General features: G+C 40.3%; 1 protein-coding gene across 3 annotated transcripts; it reads left to right on the forward strand.

Moving 5' to 3' along the window:
* The first annotated feature begins 231 nt into the window (after positions 1-231).
* On the forward strand, positions 232-14,693 carry pnoca (prepronociceptin a). 3 transcript variants are annotated; one of them, XM_037095676.1, is made up of 3 exons: positions 232-472; positions 11,334-11,464; positions 13,016-14,693. In XM_037095676.1, exons 2-3 carry the CDS (start codon positions 11,345-11,347, stop codon positions 13,634-13,636), a joined length of 741 nt encoding a protein of 246 aa, XP_036951571.1. In that variant the 5' UTR covers positions 232-472; positions 11,334-11,344; the 3' UTR covers positions 13,637-14,693. The 3 variants fall into 3 exon arrangements, with proteins under 3 accessions (XP_036951571.1, XP_036951570.1, XP_036951572.1); XM_037095675.1 differs by having other exon boundaries at positions 239-472; positions 11,331-11,464; XM_037095677.1 differs by lacking the exon at positions 232-472 and adding an exon at positions 9,476-9,500.
* Positions 14,694-16,317: the final 1,624 nt, after the last annotated feature.

The raw sequence follows: 16,317 nt of genomic DNA on the forward strand, positions 1-16,317 counted from the left end.
CTTCTTGTTCCATTTAAATTTTCCCTTTTTCCATCCTCACCCTTCACTCTCTTCCTCATCCTCCCATCTCCCATTCTCTCACTCAGTTTCACTCCTGCCACCATCTCCCTCTTTTTCTCCTCTACAGTTCTCCCTGTTGTAACTCCTGTCTTCTCTCCCCCGTCTCTCCCCAGCCCAAGTCCCTGTGCATGTTCTCCCCTCATCTTCTTTCTCCTCGGATCTCCATCCCTCCCTCTCTCCCTCCGTCCTTCCCTTTCTCTCTCTGTGATGAAAGAGGGAGTTTTGAAAGAGAGAGAGAGAACCAGAGGAGGAGGTTGAAGGGGAGGGGTGGGTCTCTATAAGAGCAGCTGCCTCCAGCCTCCACGTAGCCAGAAAAACCACGCTGAGACGGAGGGAAGGAAACGTACGCTGACGAACCTCAACCTGCACCCAAGGGACCCCTGTTGGCACCCATAATCTCACCTCAATACAGGTAAGAACACCCTGGGGAGCGGGAGGGAGATAGAAAGAAATGGCTTGACCTCTGACCTTTGATACAGGATCTTTTGCATTTTTATGTATGTAAAGAATTACTGACATTTTGTTACATTTGATTGACAGGCAGGAAAGAAATTGTCAAAGGGAGCAACCGGTTTCAGAAAGTGAGGATCTGATTTTACATGCCATGCTTACAAGTTGCATCTAGTGTTGGTAACGTAACACTGTCAAAAATGTGAATTCCCTTTTAACTATATATAAATCTAATTTGAAACAATGAGTGAGTAAAAATTAAGAAAAAGCAAAATGTTTGAAAGCTTTTTCATCCATCCTAAGAGCTCTTATCACTTGTCGATCATCTATCTCTTTTTCAATGGTTGCCGTGCTGTGACCCTCTGACCCTCCAGCTCCTCACGGCTGAGTGCCTATAAAGATGCCAATCAAAGAATCTGAGCTTCTCTTGTTGACGTCAGTGATACACAGAGTGGTTTTGGATAATGTCTCAGATCACTTTAGCTAACAAACCACTGATTCTGTGTTTTTCATAGGATCAATACATCACCTCCAAAGGAGCAATTACAGTCTATTATGTCTCCTGACACTTTCACCCCGGGGTTAAATACTTTGTGTTTTAGTGGTTTAAAAGCGCAGCGCAGCAGGGATGTCCACGCTACAGAGAGCAAAAGGGGATGACTCTGAGGGCTACACACATCGTTTGTTTTGTCAGTGCGGTGGTATTTAGTGAAGAGGGAAAGGTCATAAATCGTTCATACGGTTAGTCATTAATCGTTAAGGCCTGATTTAGCGCTGCGCTCGAGTGGTTTTCGTGAATGAATGGGGAGTCTCCGCAGAAAGCTGCTGAGGGCTGGTGCAGTAGCTTCATGAAAGGTAATTTGGGTGAGTGCGTGTCGGTTAACTAGGGTCAAATAGAAGATTGTTTTTTGGGGGGGTTTCATAGCCTGAAATACTTTTTTAAAATTCAGTTCAGTTCTTTATAGAGTATGGCAAAAATATGAAAGATTAAACGAACGAGAGGTGATGAGAGAGAAATCAATCCCTGTAGGCTGCTTTAAAGGGGCACCATGTAGTTTTAGAAAATAAACTTGGAAACTCAGAAAGGTAATTTTATACATTACTGACAAGGTAATAATACAAACTTTAAAAAGTGAAATATTTCATTATTTCCACGAGTGTATAAATAAGTCTTCATCAGAGAAAAGTAAGGTCCCCGGAATGCTGTTTAAAGGTGGCAGGGTCCAGCCGATGTAAACCGTAAAACAGTATGAAATTGTGATGTCAGTTTGTATATTCGGTTTATTCAATAATGAAGACAGTTTGTGTATTGTGTTGAAGTATTAAAAATCAATCAATGAAAATCTTCTCATCTGATTAAAATGTCTTCCGAAAAACTGTGAAGTGCACCTTTGAGTTTGATTTAAATATGGACGATGGAACATGAAATGAAACCTACTTCTCATTTTGGATCCACTGAAGGATTACAGCATTTGTCCAAATCTGGCCCATTTGGACATTGCAGTCACTTGTCCGCAAAACCTTATTCTTCCAAAGTTGGATTAATGGCGTCATACCAGGCTAAATGTGATTGATTCAGGTAATCATCTTACCGGAAATATATATGAAATCACATTGTTACAACACCAACTGCGTGTTTGTAATGGTTTGGAATTCAGATTAAGAAAAGATTTTGAGTTAATATTTATAACAATGATTTTAATCATTATATTCATTGTAGTCATATTGCAACTTCTTTGTTTCTGCCCTGTCTGAGCCTACTCATATTATTTACCTTGTGCCTTCAGGCTTTTAGGTGTAAAACTCATTATTGGCTCATTACTCTGTCAAGAAACATTAATGACGTTAATAAACTCTGAGATTGGGTGTCACCTCAGAGATTAACAAAGTGTTTCTGTTCAGCCTGCGGCTCACTTCCCACTTGACCTTGAAAGAAACTCCATACAAAAAAATACTGTTCAAAATGGATTACTTTAAAAGTGAGATAATACAAGATGGCTCTCCCAACAGCCGCTGATGGTAACTGATTTGAGAGTGCATGTATCTGGTTCTAATTAAAGCTTCTTGCATCTCTAAAGAAGGAGCCTGCTGTAGATCTGCAGATAGTCACACGGCATGTTGAGCTGGTTCAGAGAAATCTAGAGGCTGCTTTCTCACACCTGAGGGCAAATACGCAAAGCATTCTTGTGATTGCATCAGATTTGTGTAGCTGTGAAATTTATCTCTAATTAGCTTTGTATTGTGTCCTACAAATGTAGCGTATTTCTGCACAAGCTGGGTGAAACGAGCAAGTGAGGCTTTACGGAAGGAACAGAACCCAGAGTATGGACATAGTATGTTAATGGAAAGTTCAGCGTGAGGTATTATTTCTGCAGAGATTAAAACTGTGATATGTGGATATGTGGGCGAGACAACAAGAAGAGCATTATTATATGGCTATATATCACCATCCTGAAACACATCAACTGTTGGTGACAAACCTTCTGTGCTGTTGTTTCGTGGGCAATTTCATAGTGTTCCTGTGGCAACATGGCCAAACATAGACAAGGTGACGATGACATTTGGGACTGAGAGAGAGAGAGATAAGATTTACAACACCTACTATGATAGAATTTCTAACAGAAAATGTTTGAAATATCTAACACAACTCTTGTGAGAGGAGCACGGGCTTCTTTCTGTTTTACTATCAGACTTAAAGAAGATCTGGAGGGAAAAGTGAGGCTCAGTTTCCATCATCCAGTCCCCCGAAACACACATGTAACATCTGAATGCTTCAAGGTTAAGTCATTGTTAGTCGAGAAAGTAACAGCGCCACACAGGAATTCGTTTTACCCGTCATCCAACTGTGATGGTATCTTATTTGGGGTAAAGTGATGAACTGGTAGTGACTGTGTAGTCATTGAGATGTATGAGTAAAAAGAATAAAACAAGTTCCACCAACACAAATCCATCTGCCATAAACAGTCACTGGTCCAATTCATACTCACATCAAGTAAGGAGGAGAAACTATCACCAGTCTAACCGCTAGCTGCTGCTTACTGTAGCTGCCGTTAGCTTGTAAGCTCAGTTAGCCGTGCAGCTAGTGTTTCAGACTGGGAGCTCGGAGATCACCAGACACACAAGGCTTTTGGACCAGGTCGGGTCAGGGCTAGCTGGTTAGTCTCCCAGCCTCAGTAAATATCTCTGCAGCACAGAAAATGAATGTTATAATGTCAAAATTAACTTTTTTTTCACTCCAGTTCTTACATGATAATAACCACCAACACAATGATTGCACACAACGTTCAGAACACATTACAGAGTTACAGTGAAGTGTCTCATGGCATAAAAATCCCTTTTGCTCCAGCTTCTCAGTATCAGTGGATTCTTTGGTTTCCTCAACAACACAGCACACATTTTTTATCTTTATATATAAACTTCCTTAACCCCAGGAAATCATTCTTGTTCAAAGGCTGGCTAAGTAAAATGGAGGGAGGAGTGCAGGACCACAGGTCAGGCTGCATCGTGCTGGTCTGTACAGCTGGGGTGGCTGCGCTGAATTGGATGTGAAGGTTTGGAGTTAATCCAAGGATACAATGTTCCTAACACTGCAGGGTATCTGTCCATCCTTTTGTGTTGGGATGATTTCACAGATCCTTCTTTATGTCTTCCTCGGTGACCCTGGTGTGCTCCTCTTTTCCCCTCCCTGCTGCCATTTCGAAGGAGAACCGACTCCTGTCAGATGCAGTGGCGCTCATCTTGATTCTGGGGGCAGACATCTACTTTTGCTGTTGCTATTTTTCTGTCATAAAGGCCAGGGCATTTCTTCAGGCTTCTTGATTTGTTTTCTTGTATTCATGGTTCTTTGGGAGTGAAGAGGAATTATTGAGCCATAGTGGAACTCGGGATAAGTGGCAACAAGCAAGGTTGTATTAAGAACACTGGCGAGTTAAGTCTGCTGCAAAACACGTGTTAAATAGCTGTATTTATTTTTTTGACCTCACCCAATTCATTTCATTTCTCTGACACAAACAGTATACATCGTGTTATAATGCATGAACACCACTGAAATGTATAAAACTATAATTGTGAGTTGGAGGCGTCTGAATGTGTTTAATGCACAGACTGATAACTACTGACATGATGTCTGCATTGCTGTGGTAACAATGATAATGGTGGAAACGAGACCTTTGGTTATCCTGTGGCAATATTTCAGCAATTCATCTTATTTTGACTTGTCATAGTTGAAAGCGCTGAGATGTAATAACCGTACTGATGCCTTCCATCAGTGCGTCGGCCAGCCACCTCTGTACAGACTGCAGCCATTAGTGTTGTTATTAGACACACCTGTGCTCGACAAAGGCCTCTTGTTTTTTAAATCCTTTCCGGCCACAATACATTTCCTAAATACCCTAACACAACAGGTTTAATTTAATACTATAATAAGCATGTAGCAAATGAATAAATAAATGAATAAAAAGTACACTGCATCATCTCATCTCAAACCATAAACAGACAAAAAAAGAAGTCAATATGAATTAAGTGTGAAACTGGCCCTGTGTCAGTGTGTGAGCACACCTCCCAGCCATTAATCGACTTTAGGTGATTAGATGCATTAAGAAGGGAAATTGATTTAACTTAGTGTGTCTGCCTGTAATAGCTTCTGAATGTAATGACTTGACTGACAGGGAACATTGTGTTAAAGCACTAAAGGTTTCTTCAAAAGGTTTCCTCTGGCTCGTGATAGGTGCACAAGGAGCGGGATCAGATCAAATAATGTCTTTTGCTAGTAGTGCAGTTGTTCTTTTACTGCATGGGCACATTTTTATGCTTTCTGATCATTAATCCATGCAACATAATCACTGAAAATAACGACTACAGAAAATGGTGCAACTTTAAATTTCTTTGTATGATCTGGAATTAATGGAATGTAGAATTTAGCCACCACTGTTCATGATTAATGGGTTGAACAGTGTGCTAATAATTAACACTGATATAATAAATAAGGCATATAATGCTCTGGTATCAAGTAAAAGGTAAAACAATAAGAAACCAACCTGTTTCTTCTATGCAATAGAATTTAGTTAAGGGGCACTCCTACAACCAAGCCTCATGTCGATGTTTTTACCAGTGGTAGTAGTAGTTTTATCCATTTTATGTGTGTGAAAGACAAAGAGTGAGAGTGAGAAAGTGTATGACGTAGGAAGGGGGAGAGAAAGAGTGTGAGTGGGTGAGAATGAGAATTAAAGAGGCAGAAAGCAAATGTTCGTCTTACAGGAAGAGAGAAGTAATGACAGGTAAATCAGTAGATGGACAGTGTAGGTTCTGACAGAAATGGCTCATTAATGGATTAGATATTTTTAATCAACCTGACTGGTCATCCTGGTTGATTGGCAATATAGATCTACTGTCCTGGAATGTGCCACATCAATGACCAGCCATCAATATTAAAACAAAGAGCACAATGTGTTTTGAGTGGGCCTGGGACAAGCTGTCAATCAAAAAGACTTTTCTGACAGTTAATGTAGTCTGCCATCCAGCTCCAGGCAGAAGACTAAATAACATTTAATTACCTGTCAAACTGACTCATCAACTAACAAAGCCAACATCAGGAATATTTGATTTTTGTCCTTAATATGGTGCTCGTCTTTCCTTTAAGGGTTGGAGGCTATTGCTTAAAGTAAAAGTTATCATATTTAAAGCTGCAGTTTATAGGTATATTTTTGTATGAATACTTCCATAGATCTTTATTCATATCAGTCACTTTTTCATTGCTACTAATTTCAAACCACAGACCACAAATAAAGCACTTGTCTGTCAAATGAAGTGGTCACAGGGCAATCAAACCTCACTAAACATACAAATGTTTTTTTCATGTTCTTGCACATGTAACTACAATGTGTCCAAATGTCCAGACTGGCCACTTGAAGTTGCAGTGACATTGTGTGAATCTGACAATATTGTGGTTATTACATTTTAACTTATGTAATAATCTGCAGCTCAGCTTTTAAAAATAAAGAAGAGCAAGACGGATGGCCACTGCTCCTCAGCTCAACCACGCGTAAATAATCCGGCTTTAAGACGCTCTGCGGGCTGAGAGTAATTTATTTGGAACTTCCTGCTCTTGATGAGAAAATGGCAATAATGGAGGAAAATAATGGTGGAAACAGCTGATAACACAGTGTCAGACAAGCAGTTTGAGAATTTTGTACTTGACTGAGTCGTGAGCAGTGTGGTGACGAGACTCTCAATCAGACTGAAACTTACAGTTGAACATTTCTTGTAGTAACAGTATTTATTCATGGTTGACTAAACATGCTTTTAAATCAACAACTAGAAGATTTCATGATGTTTAGTACTTTTTCCATTTAGCTGTGAAAAGCTTGCTGGGCTGACAATGTACATACAGTCAGAAACTTTCCAAGGAGACAGACCACAGACCCTCTCCTGATGGGCTCCCTCGGTAAGGTGTCACTATAGCTATAATTTGTCTGAATACTTGTTATGTTTTACAAAACATAGATGACACCAAGTGGCTCTTTGCTTTTCCTTTGCAACCTTCTATGGCGACTTGGATCAGGTGTTTTGCAAAGAGCAAAATGGTTCAAATGGCGCAACATCAGCTCATGTGGTCGCATGGTAACAGACTGAGTCTGATACTATTGAGAGATATTCTATGGACAGGGGTTCCTTACATCCAAATGATGTCGCTGGTACATATTTATCTTCCCCTGGACTGTAACACCTCCATCAGCATTGCCTAAGCGTAGCGCCAGACAGTAATGACTTAATTAACTGGTTTATTTAGTAGTTAATCAGTTAATTAAAAGGCAGAGTAATTGGTTCTTTTTAAAGGCTCTCAAGAGAGAGAAAACCTGGAAGACGTCAGTAGAAGACCTTGTTGAGAAGTCCAAATCATTTTACAGAGCTTTTAACAATGAAAAGTACAGATAACAGATAAAGATTCAATGGAGTGTACCTGTGTGTGAATGTCTGCATGCGCACAGATATCTGTAATGTCGCTGAAATGAAATTAGAATTGAACGTTTTTCAGCAGGAAAGGGAGAGTTAGAAACATATTGTCACTCAGCCTGGCCATGATGGTTGACTGTTTCCTGCGTTCACCCTCAAGTAGGATTCAGACTGCTCCTTAAACCTCCAATGACAGCTGTCAAAACATATTCCCCAGATCCAAATCTCATCAAACATTCATGGGGCATGCAGAACAAGTCCGTCCCACGGAGGCCCTAACTTGAAACCCTTCGCACTCAAAAGATCTGCTACCAAAAACCTGGTGCCAGACACCATACGAAAACCAAAAAATGTCCTGTGTCCACTTCTTCTGGCATATCCAACAGATGCTTGATCGCATTTGGACCAGTAGAAGTCGGAGGCCATGTCGATGCCTTGTGAAAAACAGAAAAAAGGACATTCCTGAGCAGTTTTTGTGGTGTGCCATTGCTCACTGTCCTGCCAGGGGAGTCATGAGGTGTGAACTTGGTCTGAAATGGTCTTTGGGTGGCTACAACAGTCAGCTAATGGCCACAGTTGTTGAATGTTCCTTCCTTTTGCCCTCAAGAAGGATTCAAACTGCTCCTTCAACCTCCAACGACAGCCGTCAAAACATATTCCCCAGATCCAAATCTGATCAGAAGTCTGTGGGGAACCGAGTCCAATCCATGGAGGCCCCATCTCGCAACCCACAGGACTAAAAGGATCTGCCATGCTTTGGTGCCAGACACCACAGGACTACTCAGAGGTCCAGTGCCCATGCCTCGATTGGTCAAAGCCAAGTCCGGTGAAGGGTTGGAGCTCTGTGGATCAGACTTGTTCCAGTAAAACCAGGCGGCACTCTTGATTGGACTGGAATCTGTGGAAGTTGGAGACTAGGTTGATGCCTTCAGCACAGAAGAATAATGGACATTCCTTACAGATTTTGTGGTGAGGAGCGGTACTTGGTCTGGGAAGGTGTTAGGCAGAATCCAAATAAATGCCAGGACTGGAGAATTTCTCAGCAGAACATTGTATTGTAACAAGAAGATCAATATTTTTATTTATTAGTCATTTTAATGGTGTTGCTAATTGTTGTATACAATATGACATAATGGTTTGCCTGTATGAAGGTGAGCATGTATGCCACTCTCCTGAAGGATACTGCATGTGTATGTGTCCTTTGGCCACAGCCCTGTAGATGAATACAGATGAGAAGTTATGAAGTCTCCTTCATGCATTATGCTATCCTTAGACTTGCTGTCTGAAGTCAGTGACAGGAGTGAATGAAGATGCATTTTGGACAAATGCACTTGCCCAAGCTGTTTGTCTAAATGAGGTGCCATCTGGCAACAGAGTCCCGCCCTTAGCTGTCCTACGGTATGCCTGCCTTAAATGGCTTTGCTGCTCTGCAAACCATCTTCATTTTCTTATCAGACTAAAGAGAGACTTGACACACTGTGAACGTTTGCACAGTAGAAGACCAATTAATTTTGATGAATTTTGCACCTATTGTTTTATGGGTAGTTATAGATTGGGGAGCACTGTAGTGCAATTACACTTTATCAGTTTTTAATTACTCTGAATAAATTCCAAATTTCTCAGACATTATAAGGTAATGTTTGATTGAAGGCAAATTAGTTTCCTTTCTACTGCATCGTGGCATAGATAATGACAACCTACAGCTAAAAGGGCAGTGGTGTGTGTGTGTATGTGTGTGAAATTGTATTTGAGTGTGTCTACCAATGTACTGTGTAATGGGCATTTGTGAAGATGCATGTATTTATATGTACGTATGCATGTTGGTGTGCTGCGTACGTTTGTGTGTCTGAATGTTTTGTGCATGTGAGTTTCAGTGTGTGTGTGTGTTTGTCAGCACCACACAATGACTCAGTTTGTTGCCAGAGGCATTAATTGAGGCATCAATTAAAGGAGTTAACGAGTTTGTTTAATGAGATGAAAACTCTGGTTGTGTTTCTGACGTCAGACTCACCAGACTGGGCTGCTCCTGCCAGAATAAGGTCAAACTGTTTTCTTTCTGTCTTTTTTTTCATGCCCAAAGTCTATCACACTCTGCAGTGCTCTCTGTCCCCCCGACTGTCCTTCATCTCACGTACTGTCCCGTTTTGTCATTATCATTATGTTATTTGACTCTGTGTCCCTCCTCTTCCAAGTGTGAGAAGCCTACATGCCTCTAAATGACGATCACTCATCTGTTTATATGTGATGGGGCATACAAATATGTGATTGGACAACACTTTTAAAAATGAATTACCTTTAATTCACATTACAGGAAAATGGTAAAAGTATCCATTCTAGATTTTTCTAGAATGTTTGCATTACCTTTTGCATTACCACAAACATAAAACTTGATGAGCTGTGCATTATGATCCCGCATCGTAAATGACAAGTCCTTTAACTAATAACTGATTAGCAGTTCAGTGACTCTGTGTGTGAATGATTGCCACTACTGAAACATGCAACAAACCTATAGGATCGGCTCCTCATTTTGGGAGAAATGCCTTTTCACTGTCTTACCAAGACAAGGTGAAAATATTGATATTGACCTTATTTTGACTTGCAGGGCAGCAAAAAGCACAGGTGAGATTTCTTTAATGAGGGCTCAGTTACATTCAGTGTCCCAGTAAGCCCTGACAGTGAGCCAGCATGCACAACACAACACACCCCGGAAACAGATCAATATTTGTCATGTTACCAGTTAAAGATGTGGATGTCTTCCCGTTAAAGCCACAATATCTGATGTCTAGTTCAGTTTAGCAGTAGCTCAAGAATGACTGAACTTATCACAAAGACTTGATCACGAGGAAACAGCTGGTCGTGCATTGTCATCTCCAATACTGTCTAATTGTGAAGGCCTATGTAGTATACGCATGCAGAAAGAGAACATACAGCCTCATTCTGCTTGTTCCTGATCAACAGCAGCAGTCAAACAACAGCATGTAGCGTCTCAGACGCCCTGAGGTCATCTTTCACACACCTGAACTTTGTGCAGTTGATTCTCGATGAGTGAATTACAGTTTTTGTTAACAACATTGCGGGTAGAAAACCCTGCATCATACTAGCTGACATACTATTTAATTTTTGTTTTTCACTCACCTATATTGCTTAGAAGTGTATACATCTCATTAATCTAGCATGTGTGTTTGATGCTTTAATATCTAATTGATAACATCACTTGAATTAACATCAGTTTTGAGACCTAATTTACACGTCGGGCCACAGACTGAGGAAGATGACAGCTTGACTATGAGGTGTCGCTCTTAGGTAAATGTCAAAGATGCTGGTAAAGTAACACAATAGGCTACATAAACGCACAGCAGGAATGTCAGATAGATCATTCCACTGTTTTGAACTATATATGTTTAAACAGTAGCAGCTTACAACAAAATCAATTCACATATCCCAGAAATGCAAATGAAATGCCAGTAGTCTACCCAGAAGTACCTTTGCTGCTGCCCAGACGCCATGTTGATTCGGTCCATTAGTTGCTAGCTTAGAAAATTCATGTAAATACAAGAGATTTACATCTGCTGGAAGGTGTATTATCCTTCTTTTTAATGGTAATTCAATCTGTAATCAATACTCTGTAGCTGTTACTGTTTCGGTGTGTTAAAAGACAACAAAAGAACAAATGAAAACCATGATGTCGCCAACTTTAATGGCCAGGGATCATTTCTATTAGTGGTTTCTAAGTATCTCCCATAACTATCCCAAACTTTGATACATATCAAGCATTTAACAGTTAAGCCCTTTAATCTTACTTGACACAACATAAGATGCATGACATGTTGCACTGAACATGTGTGTTTGCTCTGTCCTGTGTGCTGCAGCAGACAGTGGGACCATGAAGACTGTGGTGGCTCTGCTGCTGCTCTGCCTGTGTGATCCTGGACAGAGTGACTGCCAGAAAGACTGCCTGGCCTGCAGCAACATCATGCCCAAACAGCTCAGTTTCAACACCATGGTGAGGAATACACACACACACACACACACACACACACACACACACACACACACACTGCAGATTACAGAAGTAGAGGTCCCACCCAGAGGGGAAAGGGTTCCACTTTGTCTGCTGGTAGTAAAACAAATTTGTCCCATCTGAGTCACAAAGTTGGGCGACAAAACAGACAAACGGCCCATCCAGATAAAATCTAAAGGCTGTTCTTTGCAGCCTTTTTCAGAGAAAACTGTTTGGCATGTCACTGTAGCAAAATCACAGGTGTAGATAATAAAGCATGCAGGCTTACTGTCACGGTGTCATGACTCATTGAGACACTTGAAAAGAACAGAGTCATTGTTAATGTTTTTCAGTAACACCTGAGTTTTTCCTGCTATGACAGCTGGAAAAAAAGGCCACTAGCCACTGTTCCTGTTGTGTATTTATGTCTTAAGTTGGAACTTTAACAAATTATGAGTGAAATTACTGAAAAAATAATTATACTGAAACATTACTTAGCAAATCGTCTGTCCAGACAAACCTGGACCTCACTCTCACGCAGACCAAGTCTCTCCATGGGGCTCTTTTAATTTAAGAAACCCCCCACACACCTTCCTAAATTCATCCCATCCTCCCTCTGTCTTCTTCAGTGTCTCTGACTCAAGAAATTATCCTTTTGGCATTTGAGTTTTAATTTGTTGTGGCTAATTAATTCCTGGGGATAGATGTGTGTTACCCCTCTCAGCACTCATGCCTGGTGGTTGTTTCTCCTAATGACATATGTGCTCCTAAAACATTTTCGCAGGGAACAAAGTAAAAGATATTTAAGTGCTCGCGGTTTCAAACATAATACTTTGAATCATTAGCATAGGCATTCATTACCAATGCTCAGCTGAGGTCGGCAGTACACCTGACGATGTTCTCCTCTACTTTATCTCCATGTCTTCTTCTTGGCTGAAAGGCATTTTACTCTTCCATGATTAGTTGGCTTTAAGAGTCAATGATGAGCTCAAATCAATGTGGTATTTCATGCATAGCTACAATCTTTTAGTCTAATAAAAGAAATGGCAGCAGTCTATCAACGTATACGACCAGGAATGCTATTGAGCAACAATTAATGTTACACCTGCGCTTTGTCATGTCAATATGTGTGTTCAAAACTCTGTTCCTTTGACAGAATGTTGTACTTTTACATCTAAGCTGATTAATGGATGGTTGTTTTTAAAGGCTAATTTTTCCTATATTCATATTTAAATCATTAAAAAAATGAAATGAAGCGAGTGCAAAGGAACAACCGTGTTGACGTTACGTCTAGATGTTTATCTACTGTACTGCAGAGATGTCTAGTGAAGTGAGCATGCTAACCACCAACCCCCGGCCTGTCCTGTCTCTGAATACTATTTTTAACCGGCAAAAGAACAGAATATACTCACAAAATGTCAAGAAATTAAATATTTTGCTTTTACCCAGACAAGCTCAATTTGCTTCGTTAACTCATCGTTAAACATTAAATAACAACTAAATTTGTATTGGTTTAATGATGTGAAGGTGATCTGTTGTCTTTATCCTTGTCAGGTGTGTCTCACTGAGTGCGAAGGAAACATCTCCCCAGCCTTCTACTTGGACTTCTGTCGTAAGGTGCTCTCATCGTCAATCTCCTCCCTTGGTGGTGCCATGAGGAAAAGATCTCAGGAGGAGGCGGAGGCCCTGTTTCCTGAAGAGGAGGAGGAGCCGGTGGAGGGACGTCTGATGCTGCCAAATGCATTGGAGAGGTTCGATCACATGACCCGGGCACTCGAGGTGGACGAAAGGGATCTTGGTGGCAAGGGCAGCCATCTGAACACTGCCTACAATGCCCAGAATGCCCTGTCTCTTGAGGATGAGTATGATGAGGAGGCAGGGCAGGAAGAAGGGGCTGCTGACCTTGCAACAAGAGGACAGGGAGAAGTAGGGCTGAGTGTCTCCAAGAGGTTTGGCGGCTTCGTGAAAGGGAGGCACAACTACAGGAAGCTGATGTCTCCCGGAAGATCTTACCAGAAGAGATACGGAGGCTTCATCGGCATTCGGAAGTCGGCCCGTAAGTGGAACAACCAAAAACGTTTCAGTGAGTTCCTGAAGCAGTATCTGGGGATGAGCGCTCGGGCAACTGAGTTCGACAGCGTGTCAGAAGGCCTCACCCAACAGAATGAAGTTTAGCGGAGTGTTCCTTTAAGCCACTGACACAAAACAATTTCCTGGTGTCATTTCAATGATATTGTTTTGCATTTCAGTCATATCAAAATTTTACTTGTGTCACCAGAGTTGACCGTTTGAGATGAAGTAAGGAATCAATAGGTGAACATAGATTCAACAGTAAAACTAAACCCATAATCTGAGACTGCTAGCAGTTCTTTTGAGACACGAGAATCCCTGGTATCTTCTAGGCCACTGAGTTATCAGATCGTTTGTTCATTGCCCTCCTGCGGGATGTTCCAGCTAAACAAGCTGTGTTTGTTTAGCTGGCCAACACCTTATCCTCTAGAGTTTGAAAGGAGACTCTCACTTTGGGAGATCTTTGTATTTCCACAGTGAAAAAATAGCATATAATTGAGTGTTTAATGTAATTTGCAAGGTTAACAAATGCATAATTATGCCTTTCTTATCCCCTGTGTTATACAGTATATTTGACCAATTGATTTCTGTGCTGGGTCATCTATAAAATTTACATGGAGGCCTTTGGAACCTCTGATTTCCCATCTAGAGGACCAATCATTTTCTTCATTATACTACCATCTTGTGGCAAAATGTGTAACTCAGTCTATTTAAAAAGACAAAACTGGTGTTTTTCATGTTTTGGCATTATGGTTAGGGCAGTTATACAAAGTTTTCTGTATGTGATTTGTGGTAAATAAATTAAGCAACACAGCTTAACGTCATTAATTCATCACTGTGCAAAAACACACCTGAGACAGGGCTACTAACGCAGGTTTAATATAAAGGTCTCTCATTTAATCTGGGGCAATGGTGTGTGAAACACTACGCAGCACTCAAAACTCATGCATTACTGATCTGTCTGACAAACTGATGTGATGTACAAGTGAGCATCGTCTCTGACTGGCTGTTGTGCTTACTTATGTAAAAACACAACATACACAACACATATTTGCAGTTTCTTTTCTTCAAAGTGTAACAGTGTTAAAATGTTTTTGTTGCCTACTATGAGAACTTGTAAATAGCTGATTTAAACATGTCAATAAAAATAGTTTACTATTTCCTTCGTGGCCTGTCATGCAGCAACTGATTCTGTGTCTTGAGGTGTTTTTGTTCTTAGTAATGGGAGTGGGTTACATTAATCTTTTCTTTTTGTTTGTCACTGTTAGATATTTTATATGATCTTTATGATATATTTAGGGATCATGAACTGGACTGATCCAGCAGGTCAGAGGTCAGAGGTCCATTGGAGCGGTTTACCTAATGAATACCTAAAACAACCCATTTTTTCAACCTGATGACACCAAAAACTTGGTCTCATAATCGACTTAAATTGCTTTCACAAATTACCTCTAAATGACAAATGAATAAAAACAATTAGTGGCAACTGTTTAAACCTTTATAATAATTTTATGTGAAACATTATCATTATTATGCTTCTGTACTGGCGATTACCGTGGCTTGCCTTCTGTCCATCCAGTCTTTCTGAACGTGATATCTCAAGCACATCCTGAGGGAATTTCTTCAAATATGGCACAAACATGGCAAAATGGTAAGGCTACTAAAATGTATATTATTAACAACTGAGAACCTGTTACAAATATGATGTCAAGTGGAATCTGCCATGATGTGTCTTTACCTCAGACAACAGGCAACTTGACATCTTGACAAAAAAAAAAAAAAAATCACTGAAACACTCAAAATAATCTCTGCACAAACAACACACACACACACACACACACACACACACACACACACACACACACACACACACACACACACACACACACACACACACACACACACACACACACACCAGTACCAGCTGTCCTCTGCTGCCCCTCAGTGGTCAGTCCTACACATGCCTGACTGAAAAAACACTAATAAACCCACTGATCTATCTCCACATTCCCAACCTAATGTCACCACTACTACATATTGTTGTTTTGAAGCATGTCAATTCTTCTTTGGTAGCATTCTTTGATATATGGTTACTGATGAAGCTCAGTTTGTCCACTTAACTTGAAGGAAATACCTCTCAGGCAAACTGCAAGAGAATAATTGAAGATCTATTAAAAATACTGTTTTTTTGTGTAAATGTTATATTTGCTCTTAATCGTCTCTTAATAAGGACCAAGCCTAGTTCAAAACATTTTTGTAAATATATTTTTAAAGTGTATTTCTTCTTCCTTCCATATTATTATCCTCCCAGTTTAGATACTTGTCAACAAGTGTTTGAAAAATTGAGAAACTCTCGTCATCACCTGGACTCTAGCCTTAGTTCTGAGAGTGGTTTGGCGAGAATACCTTTTGGCCTGTTGGGCTCCACTAATTATAAGAAGTTTTCCATTGGTACATTTCTTACAATAAAATACCAGTAAACTATATATATCAACTAGACTTACATTAACATCAGCAACTAGAGGACAAGGTTAACCCCAAGAGTCTCTGTAACTGTATAATCACCTGAAGAGATCAGTCAAATAATTGAGGAGGTCCCAATTTTCCATAGATATGTCAAAATAAAGTTTTGTTCAAAATTTGGTAAACTGGCTTTAAAAGATGAATGAGAGAATTGTATAGTGGCACATAGAATATGATGCAAACAGAAAATAGGCCCACTTAATCTCAAAAAGGCCTACAACTTTAGGACATAGAGTCATCATGAGTGCATCATGTATTAGTTT

This window comes from Acanthopagrus latus, chromosome 4, assembly GCF_904848185.1.
Source record: "Acanthopagrus latus isolate v.2019 chromosome 4, fAcaLat1.1, whole genome shotgun sequence".
NCBI lineage: Eukaryota > Metazoa > Chordata > Actinopteri > Spariformes > Sparidae > Acanthopagrus > Acanthopagrus latus.

Excerpts from the sequence above, each read along its gene's own strand:
- pnoca (XM_037095676.1), top strand. The coding sequence starts at position 11,345 with ATGAAGACTGTGGTGGCTCTGCTGCTGCTCTGCCTGTGTGATCCTGGA. Across the intron at positions 11,465-13,015 it reads AGCTCAGTTTCAACACCATG|GTGTGTCTCACTGAGTGCGA; the intron begins GTGAGGAATACA and ends TATCCTTGTCAG.